The sequence below is a fragment of the Gasterosteus aculeatus genome, chromosome 17 (genome assembly GCF_964276395.1).
Source record: "Gasterosteus aculeatus chromosome 17, fGasAcu3.hap1.1, whole genome shotgun sequence".
In the NCBI taxonomy this organism is placed as follows: domain Eukaryota; kingdom Metazoa; phylum Chordata; class Actinopteri; order Perciformes; family Gasterosteidae; genus Gasterosteus; species Gasterosteus aculeatus.
In genome coordinates this window covers 3,066,531-3,087,063 of record NC_135705.1, presented here as the reverse complement: position 1 = coordinate 3,087,063, position 20,533 = coordinate 3,066,531, and the positions used below count along the sequence as shown (strand labels likewise).

Genomic DNA, 20,533 nt, shown 5'->3' with positions numbered 1-20,533 from the left:
TTTTTTCTTTTCCAAGAAAGCATTTTCCTGTTCTGTCCTCGCAGCCGTGAGGTAAAAATAGAACAAGAAAAAGGAAAAAAGACTTTACTACGGCTGGATGACAAATCAGGATTCGTCACGCGCTAGAAAAACAATGGTCGCTGTGTTGTTGTGTTGTTGAGAAACTGCTTTGTTCGCACCTTAGCGTGACTCTGCAGTGGGAGTGAGGATGCACATCTCGTCTTACGGCGCTGTAACGCTGGGTCACATGTCCGCTGCAGGAACAGGTGGGTCTACTTGGCAGCACCGAGTAACAGGGAAGCGGTGTGATGGGGCAGATTAATCAGACGGGGTAATAACGAGGAGGCATAATGGTAATCAGATCAGGCCCAGGCGGAAAGAACGCGGCGTGATTGTGCCGATTGTAAAGGAGAAGCAGCTTTTGGGTGGGTCAGGTGACCAGGTGACCTGACGCGGGGGCCGGTGTGTTTTTTACGCACAGCAAACCAAATGTCGTGTCACAATAATAATCAAGCTTTACATCAGATTGACGACAACGTACTTTAAATATTGCCTGTCAACAATAAAAGGAAACCAATGGTCCCACTTCAATATAACCATTATGATTCAGCATTTATAGACGATAACACGATACAGTGGTAAAATATTATCTAATTTTAACTAAGCCAAAACACATTAAACAAATAAAAAACCACAAAATAAATCAATTAGGATGGAAAAAAGACATCTCGGCTTTTAAGGTTCTTTGAATGATTTTTGCTGACTGATAAAAGAGCTGCACAAAATAAACATCACAGAAGCTCCAGACTCATCCGGCCTGAGTGGACGCCTCGGGAGAGAAGGGGTATTATTAGATTACCTGTGATCGAGTGAGTTGGATGTCATTTCCATTCTGAGCTGCAGCTGCAGTCGGCTTCATCCACCTGTGCACGTCAGTTTGTGTGCATTCAATTTGCATCGTGAATGTGTTATCTTCCTGGAAATCCACAATTACCGTGCGCGACAGCACGACTCTCTCATAAATTTCACGCTTCCCCTCGTCTTCGCAGGTCTAATTCGCCGTCCCCCTGCAACCACCTCGGTCTAATTGCATTTAGTTGTTTGAGCAAATCCCATCTGGGAAACTCAGTATGCACTGTGAATTAATTGTCTCCCCCCCATTATGGTTTGAGTCTAATTTGTCCGCTGCTTTTGGGTCATAAATATACGTAAATGGAAAGGCAGATCAATTAATATAAAGTTCAAGCAGACTAGTGATTTGTTGTGGCATTTTGACCCCACACCGAACTCCAGATATACACAATAAACAGGGATGATGGTGTTTTTCCATTTGAAGGAACCAATGAAGCTTCTGCAAAGGGCAGCCTTTGTTTTAGATATTCTCAAACCAGTGTGGCTGTCTTCCAAAGAAAAGGCTGGCGGTTGCCAAGCGATTACAAAGCAGGTGAACCCATTAAAAATAAATGCAAATAGAATGGATTTCATGAAACCGCCTTCTAAGAACACAGCCATGATTCACGACAAAGTGACACCGTCAACTGTGTTGGATTTCATGTTGGTGTTCCCGAGCACGACGTCCTCCATCTTTCAGATTGATTTATTCATTTTTTTTCCCAGACATTTCTTCACACCATGGGAAGTGACGTCGCGTGTTGACAGCGTGGCTCGGGCACGCCTCCCCGGGAACGAGGGGGAAGCGGAGAGAGCGCGCACGAGATTGGACTGGCTCGTCGGACTGGCATGGCTGCGTGCAGCTGGGCGCTGCGATCCACATCCACGAGGCTCCTGCCCGGACGTCTGCACGGCGGCACTGCCCTCACACGCCGCTGGACGGAGCGACGCCGAGCCGCGCTGTGCTCTCACAGCATGTTGCAGGGCATTGGGGGGATAGAGAGGGATTAATAAGGGGAGGGGGGGAGAGAGGGGGGGGTCGCACACTCGAGCGATGTTCCACGAGCTTCTGTCTCTCCCGCTTCAGACCGTCAGGCTTTTCGCGCACAGGGACCCCCGGGACTAATGGAGGGATGCGATGACGCCGCTCTTCGCTTGTCATGCTTGAATCACAGCTTCATATATCCTTTTGTGTCGGGGACCTCATTGTCTTCGTCTGTCACTCGAGCCAGATCGACCGTGGGGTAGCGTGGCGGACAGAGAGCCCCCCCACCCCCCTCCCTCCTCACCTCCCCTCCCACCCTCCTCTCTCCCTTGTCTGTTGCCCCTGGCTTCTCAACACTCCCGGCTCCGCTCGTGTCTATTTACCTCTCTCTTAAGCCCTCCCCTCTGTGTTGAGCTCAGTCTTTCTCGCTCTCCGGCTTCCCCGCCGCTTACTCTCTGGCTCTCCTGGCTCCTTCAGAGAGGGGCAGCGTGTCGTTCCAACCCAGCCGCTTGCTAGATGACCTCCCGGGAAACGTTTTTCACCGCCGGCGCCGGCTCCTGAGAACCCGCCAGCCCTTCCAGATTTCCATCTCTCCCGGGGCAGGATGCTCCCCCGCCAGGATTGATCCCCGTCCACCATTCTTCACTTTCCCCCTTCCCCCCCACTTGTCCTGATCTCCTGCCCTCTGACCCTCACCTCGTTGTCCTCTACCCCAGCCCTCCCCCTCCCGTTCGACCTGAGCCCCGAGCCTCTTTCCCTCTCAAATCATTACCCCCCCCACCCCCCCCCTCGACCATGTTGCCATGTGTCTGCTGGCTCCAACTCATGCTCATCTTGCTGTCCTCCGTCTCAAGGACCCGGGGGGAAAACTGCCCATCAAACTGCATGTGCCCGGATCCCCACACGGTGGACTGCAGCGGCCGCGGGCTGACCCGTCTGCCCAATGAGATCCCCCTGGACGTGCGCAGGCTGCTGCTGGCCGACAACTGGATAGCCCGCATCCCTTCGGACTTCCTGGTTCTGTACAGCGACCTGGTCTACCTGGACCTGCGGAACAACTCCCTTTCCCACATAGAACCGGGGACTCTCAGCACCTCCTCCAGGCTGGTCTTCCTGGACCTGGGCAGCAACAACCTGACCGAAATCCCCAAGGGGACCTTTGGGGAGTCGCGGAGCCTGATCAAACTACGGCTGGGCAACAACCCCTACCTGAGCTTGGTGAGCGAGGACGCGTTCCTGGGCCTCACCTCTCTGAGGGAGCTGGAACTGGAGCGCAACGCGCTGTCCACGCTACAGGTGGGGGCGCTGAGTCAGTTGCCCTCCCTGCGGGCGGTGAGGCTGGAGGGCAACCCCTGGGTGTGCAACTGCAACTTTGCCAACCTGTTTGCGTGGCTGATGGAGAACAGTCAGAAGCTTCCGAATGGTAAGTAGCGGCATCCGAGAAGCGTGTGCTTGACCCAAATAACGCGTGTCTGAGCCCAACATACAACGGCGTTATTGCAAATCCACCGCGAAAACACGGCTCCGGTCTATTTATGTTTTCCCTGTAGGAGAGGGAAGCCCTCCCACCCCCTCCCTCTCACTTGTTCTAATTTTGTCTCTTTCTTCCTCCACTGCCTTAGCATATAATGTGTGAGACTGACTATGTAATGTGAGACAATACCGCTGGTTTGAGAGGGAAAGGACGCTTTTTTTTTTATTTGATGAATTTCAAAATACAGGAGCAAGACAATTGAAACGTGGCATTTTCTGAAGCGGAACAACAACCAACTCAACTAATATTAAGTGATTCAAGCTTTTTAGTTTCTCTGGTTCCGCATTTGAACATGCATTTAAACATTGTGGGGCATCGATCAATTTGCGGCTCATTTTTATATAATATCTATTTATATAAGACCAGCCACAACATCATCAATTATTTTATTCCTTCATCGATGAATATGAAACCCGTTTGCCTTCTCCGCTCTATGCATGTGCAGTTTTTGGCCCATACTAAAGACTCCGGCCTGGAGGGGAGAGTTAGATAACAGGGCTGAAGTTTTGGTTTGCTCCAGTGAACGTGTGCATGCGTATCCGAGGAACAACACGAGACAAAAGGGGATCACCGCGTCCCTGCAGAAGTATTCTCCTGCGTCTGAGATCCGATTGCATGGAGCCGATTGGTCTCCTTCCCAAGGTATTGGATTCTGAAAGGTGGCAAGATGCAAAACACGGTCTGTGCTTGCATCGTTCATTTTGAGAATCTTACACACTCGTCAAAAGCAATTTCTTCACAAAGCGTTACGATGGTTTGTTCGGATGAACCATACGGGGTTTTCCCTCATGTCAGCATGTATATTACTATTAGTGCCATTACAAAAGGACACGGGCAGCAAGTGCCAGGCACCATGGGGGAGGGGAGGAGGGGGTCACAGGAGAAGACGAGAACAGATCTGACAGTTTAGCCACACATGACTAGCTAGCAGCCCGCGCTGTTATCCTATTCACATCAGGGTGTAATGTTTGACGGGAATTTGTGTAATCTAATCGTTTATGATGTGTATGAAATACAGTTCACTAGTTGTAGGTGTCGTGTAAAAACACATGCCGATAAGGAGAGGGGATGATGAGTAGCAGTGGAATGACCCTTGGTTTTATCATTATGGAAACCACTTTATAATTTAATGTGAGTAATCTCATCTAAGTCAAAAAAGCTTTACTCCTGATGTTTAGTATTACAAACTGCAAACAACTCAAAAGAGAACTTTCCATATATATTTAGGTCATTGTGTTCTGTGCTATTGATACTTTTCCTGCTTTCCTCAAGGCCTTCTGCCCAAAATCGGACGAGTTTGAGTTTACAAACTGGCAAGAACTCCTAATTTCCCCTGCTAACGGGCTGCGAATGCATTAATCACCGGTTCTAAGTGTCTTTAAACTGCACGGCGCAATGAATTACAGCAGCAGCGCTGGCCGGGCAGACGTCCACCACAAAGAGGAAGAAGAAGAAGAAGCTGGAGGCCTGTCCCGAAGCTTCTGCCGACGGCTGCCAACTGGCCCCAGCGATCACACATACGGATATTGAGTCAGTGTTGTGTACCTCACTTCATGTGCGGCTCCTTACATCCGCACCAGTGAGTGTTTGCTTTGCGTACCGCAGAGACGGGTCCGCCCGGCTTTGACTGAGCACACACACACACATATATTTGTACGGGACGTCTGAAGTATACCCTACGCTTGGTCTTTTGGGTTATTCTATTAATTTCGTTGGCCAAAAGGTGTCTCAATATACTTTGTGGTGCGCTAATGATGCAGGTGGATGGATAATTCTAATTTCAGCAAAGGGAATGGTGATTATTCTTCCCTTCTGAGGCAAATTGGTTCCGTACCAGGTCAGAGAGGAGAAAACTTGCCATTGAACCGAAAGGTATCCGCAAAAAAAAGTGGTCGTACACCTCTGAGTGCTATTTATAGGATAGCAGCTCTATTTTTCACAACGCAGTAGACGACAACATGACACAAGTAGCTACTAACAATGGAATTAGGTGCATGTCTGCGCGCTCACATGTGTAACTTTCACATTTTTTTTATCAACATTGATGAGCAGCGGTGATCCGAGCCCGTCGCGTGCTGCTGTTGTGTCTTTGTCCCCCTGAATGCAAACTGCCGAACACGACTGGTTCACACATGCAGGCGTCGTACTGCCGCACCTCATTAACATAATGGCCGAGCTCCGCATCGCGGGAAAAATGCGATGACCTATTCCCTGGAACGCCGTGCTGGAAGTGCTTGCAGAATAACAGATGGAGACTCATTAGTGAAAGAGGATGACTTGATGCGCGCTTCAATATGTATCAGCTGCAACCAACTTCATGATGGGTGCTTTGACTTAATCTCTCGTTCGTCGTGGAGATAATCAAGGAGAACGGTACAGATATTGCTCTTTAAAATGTCCATTAATGTGTACTTCCATCCGTGTGGGTGTTGCATCCTCAGGTCTGATTCATTATACAACAAATCATTGACCGCGCCAGAAAATTACATTTTAAATATTCAGTGAATGTTTTCCTCTCGAGAAACCAAGAGCTCCACTGATCTTCAAAACTCAACGATGTTGATGCAGTGTTCAAACTTACAGTGTTCACGGGAATATTTGTTCAAAAGAACATAAAAAACTGAGAAAGGTTTTTAGATGATTTGGCAAACTGCAGAACTGCAAAAAAAAAAAAGTATAATCATTTTTGTGCTGTTCCAAAGCTGCATTTGATTTATAGCTTTAATCTTTTGTCATTTCCGTACGACACGTTTTCATTTTACCATCAACAGGACAAAGTTCAGGCATTGGGAATCATCATCAAGTGGTCCAAATAGATTCCCTCAGTGTAGCGTTCATTTGTCTGACGTCATTAAGCAGCGTGATAATTAAACACAGTTAAATTTGAATAAAAGCCAACAGAATACAGACGGAACTGTACAGCTATTTCAGGAGGCCTCCGGAGATTCATATCAAGGGTTTCCTCTGTGATGGCCTGCGTTATACAGCAGCTGCAGAGCCCGTAAACCCAATCCCCATTCCATTTTTCACCTCCTGATTTCCCCCGAGATCTAAAGTCCTCAGAGCGGCACATTCTTCTGTTTGCGTTCGATTGATTACAGCAGGTCAGCATGATGAGTGGGTGGAAAACTCGTCAGATTCTGGACTTACTTCCGATAGAAGAAAACACAAATATCTTCCCGCGTTGTTTCGTCGCTCCGCATCAGACAGAGAAATGCACGTTTTTAAACCGCCAATCGGACTCATCAATGTTTCAATCGGGGGATGAGTGTAAACACGATCCACTGCTGTCTCCACTGCTCCTGGGTTAAGGACGAACAAAGGCCATGTATAATTGAGTGGGACACAGTTCTGGAGGCCCCGTTGCCCCCCCCCCCCCCCCCGGGGTAATTGGAGCCAGAGCTGCCTCCGGTGGGGGCGGCGCAGACGCTGAAGCTCGAGGCCATCGTGCCTATTTCTCTATCCACACTTCAGCGCAGAGGGTCAGCTGATGAGACGGGGGTCAAAGTCCCTCGCACACTATCGAGATACGGACCTGCGTGGCAAACGCAGCAGGAGCGCCTCAGAAGAGACGGGCAGGGCGACATGTCACACGGGTGGCGACTTTGCTCGCTCCACCTTCACGGCTGCGACGGCTTATTTTATCTCGGGCCTAATTGGATGTTTTTTGTTTAAAGTCGAGATTTCAGATAAAGAGAGACGGACAGAGAGAGAGAGAGAGAGAGAGAGGGGAGCAGAGTGCGGATAGTTGGACGGAATTACAGTGTGATAGCATCGGCCTGCGTGTGCAGGAGCACAGCGGGATAATCTGCCAGTGTCAGGAATAAAAAAAAGGTGCAGCGCCAAACGGCGCCGGCTGCGTGCAGCACTGTGGACGGCGGGTTTTTGAGCAGTTTCATCACAGCGAATACTGCAGCTTCTCGTGTTTGGGAGTTGGTTCACGTTGGTGCGTTTGTTGTTTACAGTCATACGATGCTTGGATGTCAATGAGGCTCCACGCAGAAGGAATCCCCTCTCGGATGATTCACCCTCGGCCCGCTGTCACATGGGCGCTTGTCATTCTGTGCATTCTGCTCCTCTCCAACTCCTACTCTTGCCCTCTTCTTGTATGAATCTCACATCCTTTTCCCTGCAGACTTCCCCTCGGCCTCTTTCTCTCTCTGTGATCACGACTGAATAATTCATCTCCATGTAATTATGTCCGCCCGGTTCTTTAGAATTGGACTTGAGTGGCACATTTCTCTCGTTTGATAAAGTAGGGAGGAGACAGTGCCAAGGGTCGTTATCACAACTGGATTATTTAGTGTCTAGACACTGGTGGTTTATGGCAACAGGAGAAGACTTAAGTTTGAGGGTGCAGAGATCAATCTGGGCGGACAGCGTGGCGTTTGGGAGGAGGGGGGGGAGATACGAGTCTTCAATATCGGCCTGTCACAGCGAGGTGGATCAATCACATCCGCGACAGCAGATCCCCCCCCCGTCCTCCCCACTGGCTGTAATCCCAAATGTAATCCATCAACCGCCCGCGCCAGGAATGTAACACAAAGCTGTGTGGGCCGACACACCTGATAGTGTTTGGGCATGATTTGTGTTGCATGTTGTCGGGGCAGATCCAGACACACTTGTCTGTGATGTGGAATATGTGCGTGTTGCTTTGATTAAGCACAAAACTATACAGTAATTTTGTCGGTAAAAAAACGATCCGTTAAGTGACTGTTTATGCATGAAGTTAAATTGATTACGATGAAACAGCATTTCGTCGTAGGTTTTGTTGGAGAGACGTGGACTTGCCTGTGACCCATTCAAGCAATCCATGGATGTTAAATCACACAGACCTCCGAACACAGAATTACAAAATCACTGGCAAGTAAAATTACAGGTACAAATACGGACCTACCTCTTACCTTAAATTCTCTCCATATTATGTTACATAAATGCTTCACCAACCCATCAGTTTTAATATCGGAGCTCATAACCTGTGAGATAAACAGCAGGCGGTGGGAATTCTTGTATTTGAGAAGCTGCACATTTAACGGCTGTTTTATAACCAATATACACTAAATTTTCTGCTGACAATAATACGCGGGGTAGCTGCCGTGCCAAACCTCCCGACCTATTGGCACCAAAGCCTGTATAATAAATTTATTATGTTACGTTGACCTGCTATTTTTTTAGTTCTACTTGCAGCATCAAGTCGAGTTAAGTTTGCACACATGACTAAAACCCACACGTGATGTAGAGCTACAATCAGGAGAAGATAATGTGTTAAACCAGCTAACTAGTCAGTATATATTTTGTAGCTTTTAGGCATTCGGTAAGATAACACCTTATTTAGACAGATGCGACAGGTGGGGGGGAAACATTTATTTGGATTATGTGCGTTGTTCTATGATACATTTGAGTAAGACTTGAACACAAGGTTAGAAAACTGTGCTTACATTTTCTATTCGTGTTGTGTCTCAACTTGCAGAGCAAGCGAACAAAATAGCTCCTTATTAATAGTTCATATTGATTGCACAGTAATGGAGCTTAAGCGGTAGTTCTAGAAGGAAGACTCCCGTCATGCCACACGTGATGTGTGACACGTGACGTCTTCAGCTGGTCTCCCAGAATTATCCAATCAGCGGAGATTGGCTGCGCCAGGTGCAAGCGACCAACAGAGGCGGCGCTGTGGCTCTAAACCAATCACGTAGTTGCTGTCAAACCTTTTTTAAGGGGTTCTCTCTGTGTCTCACCTCCAGCAGCCATCAGGCATTGTTCACGTGTCCTTAGTTTTCATCAACTCTTCACCTCCACCAGTGTCTGGACTCCAGGGGGGGGATCCGTTAAAGCAGAACTCGGCATCACGGCCCGTTGATTCTCCCGGTTTAGGATGAAGTCCAATCGCCAAAGATTCTGCACATTTCAATATTATACATGTGCAATGTTTGTCCTGATTGAAATGTGTTTGCCTCGGTCAGTTTGCGGCTGTTTATCCTTTTGACATTCTGATCGTTTCATTTGCTAAATGGGAGATTTGAGCGTCAGGCGCATAGTGCTGACCGGGCGTTTGCAGTTGCAGTGCTGGATTAGTTCAGGCGGTGTTTAAATACGGCCGGCAGTCAACACAACAAGGAAGCGCCTCCTCGTTTTAATTTCTCTAATCTGAGGCCACATTCGTTAAGTCCGGACAGCCTCCCTTTAGTGACAGATATGCAAATCGCATCAGCGACAAGCTGTAATACCCAGAAAATGTAATCCAGGTGTTTGTTGCAGATGATTCCACTTTGGGACAAACAGCTGTTCAGTAATCCCCCTTTTGGCAATGTAATGAGCCCGTGTCCCCTATTGTGTCATTCTAATCTCGCCCTGCAAGGCCTCTGTTTTGCTGTAGGGTTCATCCAATGCGTAGATACATAAATACACATTTACAAATACATGAACAATTGTATATTTTCTTTGGAATATTACATTTTAGAGACCCGAAGTGTAATTTCTGGGACGTTTTGCATAAATCGAGATGATTTTGTTCGCGTTACCGGCGAATGTATCTGTCCACCATTGTCCTGGTCACTAACTCTCTATTTATTATAATATGTGTAATTATCCTTTATCCCGTAGAGTAGTTTCAGTCTCAGATCAATGGTTCATCGAGCGTCTCGATGGACCTCTGGAGGACAGGTGTGTCTCAAAGGCTCACCTTGAATATGAATGTAAGACATTCATCACGGCTACAAAGAGACCGAGACAGGAGCTCCGACGTGTCGAACTTTCAGATGTATTTACTGTTTTCTTTGTCATCGTGTCCAGATGGATGTTTTGTCTTTGCCACTTAAACGGCTGTCTGGGAATCAATAACAAAAAGGTCAGCGCGTTCTGTGCGGGTCTGCAACTTTCTGAAGATTGTGAATACCTTTTTTATTTGGTTACTCTCTCCACGTATACAGATTTATTTTTGTACAAAATCAAACATTGCGTTTATGACGTTTATTGTGTTATGAATACGAGAAGGTCACAACTCCTCGCCTCTTTGCAAAGCGTGGTTTTGGTGCGTGATGCTACTTAGTTGTGTTCTAATTAACCTGCATGTGACCACCAGATCTGCACAATTTATGATGGTTGAAATTTAGGTCTCACAAAGAACATTCCGAGCTAACGCACACGGGCCACAGCTCAAGAAGGTGCTGGATGCTCCGTTGCAAATACATACTGTAACACTATAAACATGCATTCGGTATGTAATAAAAAAGGAAGTTGTATCGACTTTTTGATGTTTGCTTGCATGCGTGTTATCTTGTGTCCACTGATTGGATGTAACAGGAAATGTGAGAATGTGTATCTGGCATTAAGGGATTAGTGTCACTACGTTTTATCAAGCTCTCAAAGAGTTCAGTTACTCACCTAATGAATACTGTAGAGCGTCAGTCGGAGGAGCTTGGAAACCATTATACTGATATTTCCATTGTCCCTTAAAACTTTTGAAGCTGGTTCAGGGTTTATCTACAAATGTTTCTATTTTTCACTTGGTTTTATCAGAAAGCATGTCTGCGAATTGTGCTGACTGCTCAGCAAAGACCCCGGATTCATGCACGGCCGCGCGTGTGTGTGTGTGTGTGTGTGTGTGTGCGCGCATTTGCATGTGCAGCATCAGTAGAAGCAGCCACCCACATTGCAGGGATTCATCTCCACCCACCTGTCAGCTAACATCCACATCGACGCGTCTATACGACCATACGGTCAGTGCAAATATGAAGGTCGTTCCTGGCTCTGTGGAGGTCTGACGTACTGCCGGCATCGTTGATCGGTGTCTCCGGTGGTTGTAGTAAGAGGGACCAGGACTCTCACCGGGATGGATCTCATTTGTAGTCACGAGTTGGAGAGAGCGAGAGAGAGAGAGGACTCACTGGAAGGCTCGCACCTTTTTTTTGAATTACAAAAGGCTGAATCCACCGTCCTGTCCCGTTTTTAAAATGATCTGCAAACAACAATAATCTGGGTGAAAGTGACCGGGACACTGAGAGAGCCGCACTCACCGATTTATCGCACATCGTCATCGGGAGATGAGTTTCGGTCATGGTGCCCTTGTCTCAGACTTTTAAACGATAAATCAGTTTCACTTTGAGATGAAACCAGGGGTTACATTCTGTAGGAAAGTGAATTGTTTTGAAATAATGAAATAATGTAGTATTGTTTAGCTCACGCTAAAAAAAGCACATTATCCACAGACAGTGCAAATGAAATACATACATGCACTTGACACCAGACTACACATTTACAGCATCGCAGAGCTTGAGGCTTCCTCAGTAGTTCATTTTCTGCACCGCTCGTGCTCCTGCGTGATGTCGTCATTCTGCGTGCCTTGCAAACCTGTCTAACCCCATGTCCTTTTTCCCCATGCAGGAGTGGAGGGCATGGAGTGCTCCCTCCCCATGGACGGCAGACGTGTTTCCCTGACCCAGCTCTCCAAAGACAGCTTCCGCGAGTGCCAGGCCACACTGACTCTCACAGACCTGCTCATCATCATCTTCTCCGGCATCTCCGTGTCCGTGGTGGCCATCATGACGAGCTTCTTCCTGGCTTCGACTGTCCATTGCTTCCAACGCTGGAGTAAAGGCACCAAGGGCGACGAGGAGGAGAGTGAGGAGTGAGTGAGGGAGGGGGTCGACCCCCCGCGTGGTCCCCCGGTACTCCAAACAATGAGAGGACACCGCAGACGAGGTCTGGTGCATATATCCGGGACTGTTCGTCCAGGACCGAAGCCCTGGTACGGTTGCAGTTGTTTCCTTTGCACGTGAAGGAGGGCAACCCGAGGACGTTCCCCAGGAATGAGCCAAAGTCCCGATAGAAATTAGCTATTGCACTGCTCCGCCTGCTAAACGATGGATGGGGGGTCATCTTTTGTGGCTGCTGGCTACAGGCTCCATGTTGTAGTCCTAGATAGATATAGAGAGGCTAACCCCTGTAAAAGATCACCAGACGTGGAGGAGGCTTTGCTCTCAGTGCTTTCACATTAGTATTAGACGAGCTGCTAACTTCTCAACGTGTAATCACATTATATTGAAATCCTGTAAAGTGACATCCAAGTTTTTAGGTGATTTTATCTTCAACCGGGTCAGAATCCGTCATAAAAGAAGGATGTCACACCGACCAACGACCTCAGTGATTAACTGCCTATACCACGATATGCTGGCCCATCCTGCCATTTACAGTGTCTTTTTCACCTGGAGCCTCACTCGCATTCAAAGCCACTTCTGTTGCTCCTTCTGCACGTGAAACGAAACGGTGGCCGAGGCGTCCGCTGAAGAAGCTGAAGTCCAGTAATGGTGAGATGCAGGTAGATTACATATGGTAGGCAGGAGGCGCTCACGGCGGGTCTACACGTTCATTCACTAGCATATCCATTATGTAATCGCAAATTTATGTCCAAAAGAAAATATTGTACAGTCAACTGAAACATATAAATCAAGAGGATGTACTGCGTATTCCTTAGATCGATGTGGCCTGTGTAGAAAGACAAAATAAGAGTATAATCTCTAATTACGGCAAACCTGGTATTAAATAGAATCTAAGTAGAACTATTGTGTCAAATAAAGCACTTTATATGGTGAACCAAATATTGGCAAGCCCCTAATTACACTATGTAGACTGGTTTTGTGTTTATCTGCCAAAGAGTAGGTTGAGGTGAGGGAGAGCTGGCGTACGAGGACTTTAGTGAGGATGGGAACGGCGCCTCGTACTGACATGTTGTACTCAAACACGTATACGGTCTCCAAAGATGAGCTTTTCCTTCTAGAACCAGCTGTATTACTTTGCCTCATTCATGTGGAGTTTTAAACCTTTTAAGAATATATATTTTTCAATATACAATACTATTTTTGCTTTAAAGATATCCGGAATTGAAGAACTCTCAGTCAGGTTTTTCTCCTTTTTTAAGAAAACATCTTCCAATAACATAAGTTGCCGATCTGAAAAAGATATTTAAAAAAGCAACAGTGCAGTGCAATCTACATTAAACAAAGGTCGCGGCCCGAATACCATGGGTTCACTTGCATCCTGTGTGTTTCAAACCCTGCTCCTTTTAGGATTTGGAAAAGCTCAAAGCTGGAGCGTTTCATCCCCAATGCTTATACGATGTGTTGTGTTGCTTCCTACATTTCTGTAAGGCATGAATAATTCACAGAAATTAAGACATGAACCAGAAAGAATGTCAAGCCCCCAAATGCAGAGAAAAGAGCCGCAAGCACAAAGCGTTATAATTCAAAGGGAATACTAAATGCCTGCGTCGGTGAACAATTCGTGAGCCTGAAAGTGCAGCATCAAGGAGCACATTTTGCATAAATGACGAGAAATACATATGTTTATTTTTTTATATTTTAATTTGCATCAATAAAAGCACAAGGATCTCGCCGAATGCTAATGGTTTTCAAACACGGTCTTTTAAAAGAAGAGACACGTCCCATGTAGGTAACATCTTCCACTGTCTGTGTTTATGTTTTCATCAATGTGCAACGTCACGTGTTGTGTTGAAAATGCTGCGTCCGATAAACGGTGAATTAGTCGCACTGTGTGGAATTCAAAAGGCTGCTGATTTGATCTGTTTGAATTTGTAGACTGAGCAAAAATGAAATTACACACCGTCGGTCTAATGATGGAGAATTTCTGCCATTTAGTTCCTTATTTCTAAAGACAACAAATAACTCAAAGTTCACATGGAGCGGATGAGGTTAATAGAGGGTGTAAATGGGACTCTAAGCAAAAGTATGAAACCATTTGATTTTATTGCATTAGGGCATTTTGGAAAAAGCTAACCACCACAATAACCGCTAAAGTGAATTAGCTTTAGCGGTTCCCGTCTTCACGGATATCCGTGGGTGGAGGCTTCAGTCGAGGAACCAGAGGGAAGGTTTTATACATCATTATCGTTTCCAACTACTGTGTAGTTACTGCATATCAACAAACTGTTGTGTTGGCTTAGCTATTAGCTTGAAGCATATGTTAGCATGACACTTTCCTTTCTCCTGCTCATTTTATTAGGTAAGAAATATCAGCACACTAGAGCATGCACTGTTGAGTTATCGACAGAATAAACTCCAGATTCATGTATATTTTTCTATTAAAACCTTTCGGAATGAAGACTTTTATTTACTCTGTCAGTCCCCAAAGCACATTTGTGGCGTTGCGCAGCTTGAGAAAGCCGAGACGCTGCTGGCCGCGTTCCTACAGCGCGTCTCAAATTTTGCTTAAGATACCAAAATCCATGTTACCGTATGTTTTGTCCGATCCGAATGGCTCAGATCTAAATGAAGTGACAGCGAAGAGTGTGGCGTTGTTGCCGCGGCTGAATGCATTTCCAAATGTCAAACAGACCATGTGTGTAGCTGTACATTGATGTTTGCTAAAAAGAAATACAATAAAACACATTTTTTTTCTGTCTTTTGGTCTGAATTTGTGTGAGTGTGTGAGTGTGTGTGTGTGTGTGTGTGTATAAAATCATGATCTATTTATTCTGAACGTAATGTGTCAGCACACATCCTGCACGTACACACCAGCTGGAAGTAATAGTCTTCAATAAAGGAACAGTAACAGTGGAAATGTGATCCTAATGGGTCATACTGCTTTTTGTTAATAATGACTCAATAATAATTCTGAATCTCCCTCCGTCTCGTCTCCTGGAGCTGAAGTATTTTGTCTCGTCACCCGCAGCAAACGAGCAAGGCTTCTCGGTAAACACGGCTCAGTGTGTTATTTCACACAACGCTGTTATCACACTGCAGGTGTGCAAATGGCGGCACTATTTTTAGAAGGGGTGTTAGATAAATTATACCTGGAAAATCAAAAACCCTTCCCCTCGCATGACAATTCTCCAGCATGTTTGTAGACATTTCTTACGAAAAGAGCTTTGTGCATTTGCAAAATCTGCCTTACGAGTTTCATGCTCGGCACGTGAATATTTTGGTGGTGTGCTTTTCCTCAGAAGTCTGATAATCACAGGATGAACCCCCCCCCCCCCCCCCTTAGAGTATCGAAAAAGAAAGCAGTGAGGCCAGAGAACGGTAACAATGGAATCCTTACTGAATAAATTCAAGATTCCAAAGACTAATCGCCACATCGGCCCGCGAACAGCACATGAGAAAGACTGGCGCACGCTGTGCGAGTGCATCACGGAAAAGAGGCCTGTGAGGGTGGTGGTCGTGATGAGGATTCTCCTGCAACCATTTACCTCATTTGGTTGCCATGACTACACAGCCGGAGGCCTGAGCACTTGGACACCGAGGCGGGAACAGGGAGAGCGAGAGGGATGCTGGGAAGCATGGCCCAGAGTGCGGCTGCTCGCCTCTCCTCCCATGCATCAGCTAACTGGACCTGGCATGAAAAAAAAGAAGAAAAATAAAATGTGCACCGCTCTTGGACCCCGTGAACCAATCTGGGACTTTCACATCCATCCTCCCACATTTGTCCGAGGCATTGTGATCCATGGGTGAGATCTGGATATCCGTTTTAGCAGACTGTTTTTGCAGTTTATTGTTGAGCGGACTGTACAGTGAGTGGTAATGCCGTCAAATCTAGTTTCTATGAGTCAACATAGAACAAATCCAAACGGATTATAGAGGCCGCCCCAAAAAAATGGCTCACGAAGAAGGATTAAATACTTTAAATCAGGTCACTTAACTTCTACGATAAAACAAGAGTCATTGCTTTAATCAGACATAAGAATGATCATCAGGTGAGCAATAATCCGATGGATAAAAAGGGTGTTTTGGAAAATAAAACTTTTATTATTTATTCATCAAAAGTCTCTCGTTACGTCTGTGCCCGACCTACAAAGACAGGAAGCGAGCAGGACAGAGCGGAAAGTAAGCCAACCCTCCGAGAGGAAGCTGTGAATGAATAATGGCCGTGTGGCTTACAGCGGGATCAGAGTCTGTGGAGGAATCAGCAGCCGAAGGGTCGGGTTGCAAAACAGAAAAACCAGCACACACCTGATGCTCCTCTCTCTCTCTCTCGAGGAACACAATGGTCACTGTTCCCGGAGAAGTGCAGGAGATTTAGTTGACGATCACAAATGGGTCTTGGGCGACTTTTCCTCCCTTCTCCTCCTTTCTTCCTGACTTTTAAACACCTATTCACGCATGCTAGAGCTAACAATCCGTCGTCAACCTATTAAGTCACCGAGGGAGAACAGAAAGAGTGCACCGAGCTGGTAATAAACCAAAGTGAGCATTATCTCTTTGGATCTGGCATTTCGTTCAACATCAACGGCCCATTTACACTGACGGCGCCATTGTCCAACATTCTGTTTTCGCTCTGAATGCCCCCTCACGTTTATTCTGACGTTCGTCAGGAAGCGAAGGCGAGCATTTTGCCGCTACCTTGATCCCAATTCTTGGCGCGAGCATTAAAAGCATCATTCACCGTGCAGAGTTACGGGCTAACTGCTCATCTGCTGCAGCCAAACACGCCCGGCCAGGCTGCCGCACTCACTTCCCTCAGATTGTACTTTTTATATCCTGAAAATATACTACACACGCTCATTGCTGATGTAGAGTGTGCATTAATGAAGCGGGTGTGTTTACAGTGGAGTTAATTGAGTGCCGAGGTGCATCGATGTCAGACGCTTGCAGGAGCAAAGCGGCGGTAAGTGACACACTGGAGGTGAGCAGGTTGAGCAGAGGCACCGATGTCAGACATCAACATTGATATTCGTCACCACCGAGTGGTGAAAAACACAATCAGACGCTGCAGTTTGCAGACACGCGCGGCGCTTGATAAACTACACGACATGAAAGCGCCGCGTCTTATGTCGATTTTTCTTTTGCCCGATGGCAAGATAAATAATTCACGTTGAGGAAAACTGGAGGGGAGAAAGTGTTTACTGCAATCACCCGGTGAGAAGTCGTATCATCCCGCGATTGATGTGTGTTGAACTAGAGAAATTAATCTGGCACGGAAAAACTCATTAAAGACGAATGGTGAAAGAGCAAGACGGTTTAAGAACGAGACGCATCACTCACAGCGACGCTCTCCGAGGCTCATGAGGTCACCGCGTCGCGTCAGCCGTACCGAGCACACGCGTGGCCTGCAGATGAATCGTGCCATGAGGAAAGAGGGGAGAAAGCAGTGGAACTCTAATTGTTTTCACCTATTTGCATTGTTACAATAACCGTCCTGCGTAGAAAACCACTCGAGCGCCGATGCAAGATGCCGAGGAGCTACATGACACGATTTTATTTTAATTAAAAAACAAATGCATCTTTTTTTTATTAGGGTAAGTGAAATACGGGTCATTTTTATTCTTTGCAGTTGCAAAGGATAAAATGGCCCATATTTCAGTTTGAGCATCCCTGAACCGTCGATGCGAGCACAGGAGGCGCAGCAGACGCTCGAGGGATCTCGGGGGGGGGGAACGCGCATTTAACCAAACGAGACATCCTCGACTTCGCAGCTGTTTTATAGAGGTGTCAATTAAATGTGACGTGAGACAGAGCGGCCGCGTTCATGTCCGTCGCCTCGTCTCTTGACAAGAGACGTCACGTGACGTCACGTGACAAGACATCAACTCACTTTGCGTTACGCTGAGATTCATTCCCGGGCGATTGAGGGTTGTTATATGAACCTTTCATGTCATCAAAGGCAAAGTTCTCAATTCAGGGAGGAAGAAAATAAGACGTTTGTGAGAAGCGCTGTATAAATCACAGAGAGAACAACCCGTTCGAGTGCTTCTCTCCACATGAATAGACTTTCATCTGGCCTACTTAGAGGTGGAAGATGGATTGGGTTGAGGCTGCGAAACGAAGCTCCGGAAAGTAAATGGGACAAAAGGAGATTGCAGACAGGTCACATCTGTTGTGGTCTGTGCGCGTCGCTCTGTGGAACGTCCTCACTGTGTACTCACCGCTTTTTTTCCTTTCACGGCATCATAAATGGCAAAGCCTCCGTCGGTGACACTGTTCAAACAGGCGTTTTCCACACTCCGACGACAGGCCTGTCCGCCACGTGAAATCACTGAGATGAATTCTTGCTGATGGATAAAACAAGATTCCGAAGTTTCCCGCCGGCCTCAGAGCTCCTGCACACGCAGCTAAAAAGGCTGCAGGAGAAAAAAAAACAGTTGGATGCTGGAGTGACATCGGAAAGGTCAACCTTGTTTGCTCCTGCTTCACTACGTCCTGAACAATCGGCATGTGGGCCGATGAACCCAAGGACTGCCAGTAGCTTGTGTCTAATATAATAATAAAAGAAATCATTTTAACAATTGATATTATATATATATATTTATTCTATTAAACTGTTCAATTTTTTCCTGCCAAGATATTAAACCTGGTCTTAAAGCATCAGGGCCGTTCTCCTCCTCACGTGGAGGAGGTCATTGAGCCTCATGATGGTTCTTTCAACGGGTTGTGAGCACACGAGACCCCGGTTCAGTGCTGCAGTGGGAGGAACAGAAACCAGTCCGTCCATTATGGATTAAATGCTGCTTCTCCCGCTTTTCTCCGCCTCACTCGTCTTTTTCTCAAATGTCGCCACTTTTCTTTTCATCCTACCGTCTTATTATTTCTAATTTGCCGCTACCGCTCTCGTCTGTCCGCAGTATGGAGACGATACCATCGTCACCTGCCTGGATGACGACATGCAAAGATTCGATTGGTCGAGTAGTATCAGGTGGGATGGTTTGACTCGCTAATGACGAGGACAATCCAGACCGCCACATCGCACCTTTTTATGATTGGTGTGCACCGGTCGACACCATCATAAAACGTGGCGCTCAATGATTCGTTTCACGTCCGCGTCCTCAGCGAGAAGGTCGAGGGAAGCCTCCTTGAGCGAGTAATCACATCTATATGCTGCAATTATTTAACACCGCTTTATTAAAGGGCCGTACACAAATGCCCTCTGTTTGGGAACTTCTTCCGCGCCTCCCTCCGCCGTCCTCCGTTGATTCTGGCGCCGTCTGCTGCAGCTCTGCAACGCTGCCGCTCTAATTGCACCGTGCGTGTCTCATAGCCCCTTAATCCCGTCGGGTCAGAGGCCGCGTCTGAGCCTTCATTTAAAAGCTTTGCTTCGAGCCGGGGAGAGGAGCGGAGAAAGAAACTCAAACAGAGACGCCCAAATGGGAAATGACTAAAAGAGCACTTTGTGTTCACCGTTGCTCGTGGCTTTCAGGGCCTGTACGGAGCAGTGAACACAACGGGAAAACAAAGCAGAGGGAGGGGGGGTCGAGAAGGTCAAGAATGGACGGGTGGGCTTAACTTTTAAGTAGTCAAAAGAGGTTTGAACATCTACCGTGAGCTAAGTTATTCTGGAAAAAAGCTAAAGTTAAAGCTCACTTGTTACTGTAGTTTGATTTATGACCTTTTTGAAGAATGAAAAACTGTGAATAAAAAACCCTTTAAAAGTCATAATTGTGTGTTTCACATTAAGCATCAATATTCATTTGATGAAAGCCTACTTTTGAAAGCATCACCAAATTGATATTTGAACTCGATAGTTAAAAGGAACAATATCTTCATCTATGTATCATAAATCTAAAAGTCCTTAATTGTTTCACTAATGGGACTTGAAGTCGTTTGAATCTTAAGTGTTTCGCATATAAAAACTGGCTAAACCCTTGATTTCAGGTGAGTTTGACCGCGACCACAACACTGATCACTGATACATAACGACTGTAAAGCTTGACGTGCTGTTAAATCCTCTGTTTCGGTGTCAGAGCTCGTACACAGATGGGATTAAAAAGAAAAAGGAGGAACAGGAGGAGGGGCGGAAAGGGGGGTCCGGATGTGGAGGTCTGCCCGTGTCAGCGAGGACTGGAGCGGCGCAGATGGTACTCTCCGCTATCGCCAGCGTGGCCGAGATTAGTGGGGGCTTTGGAGGACGTCCACATCTGTTTGGAGGCCGCTGAGTGGGCTGCGTGGGCGACCATGCAAAAAAAAAATTAAAAAAAAGCCCAAAATATATTATTCACACACTGCAGCTAACGCTGAGGAAAAGGTTAAAGAAGAATTTAGCTTGCATTTAGCTGCAGCTACAGATACAGACGTGTTAAAAGCACAGAAGCATTATAGCCCTGGGTCAAAGGCCGCACACAAATCCAAATATAACAAAAGCATCATGACTCATGCTGACTCGTACCCCCAAAATAAAGCGAA

General features: G+C 46.6%; 1 protein-coding gene across 1 annotated transcript; it reads left to right on the top strand.

Moving 5' to 3' along the window:
• The first annotated feature begins 238 nt into the window (after positions 1-238).
• lrrc38b (leucine rich repeat containing 38b) lies at positions 239-14,822 on the top strand. The gene is made up of 3 exons (XM_040204880.2): positions 239-266; positions 1,618-3,299; positions 11,790-14,822. Exons 2-3 carry the CDS (start codon positions 2,672-2,674, stop codon positions 12,035-12,037), a joined length of 876 nt encoding a protein of 291 aa, XP_040060814.2. The 5' UTR covers positions 239-266; positions 1,618-2,671; the 3' UTR covers positions 12,038-14,822.
• The last annotated feature ends 5,711 nt before the right edge of the window (positions 14,823-20,533 follow it).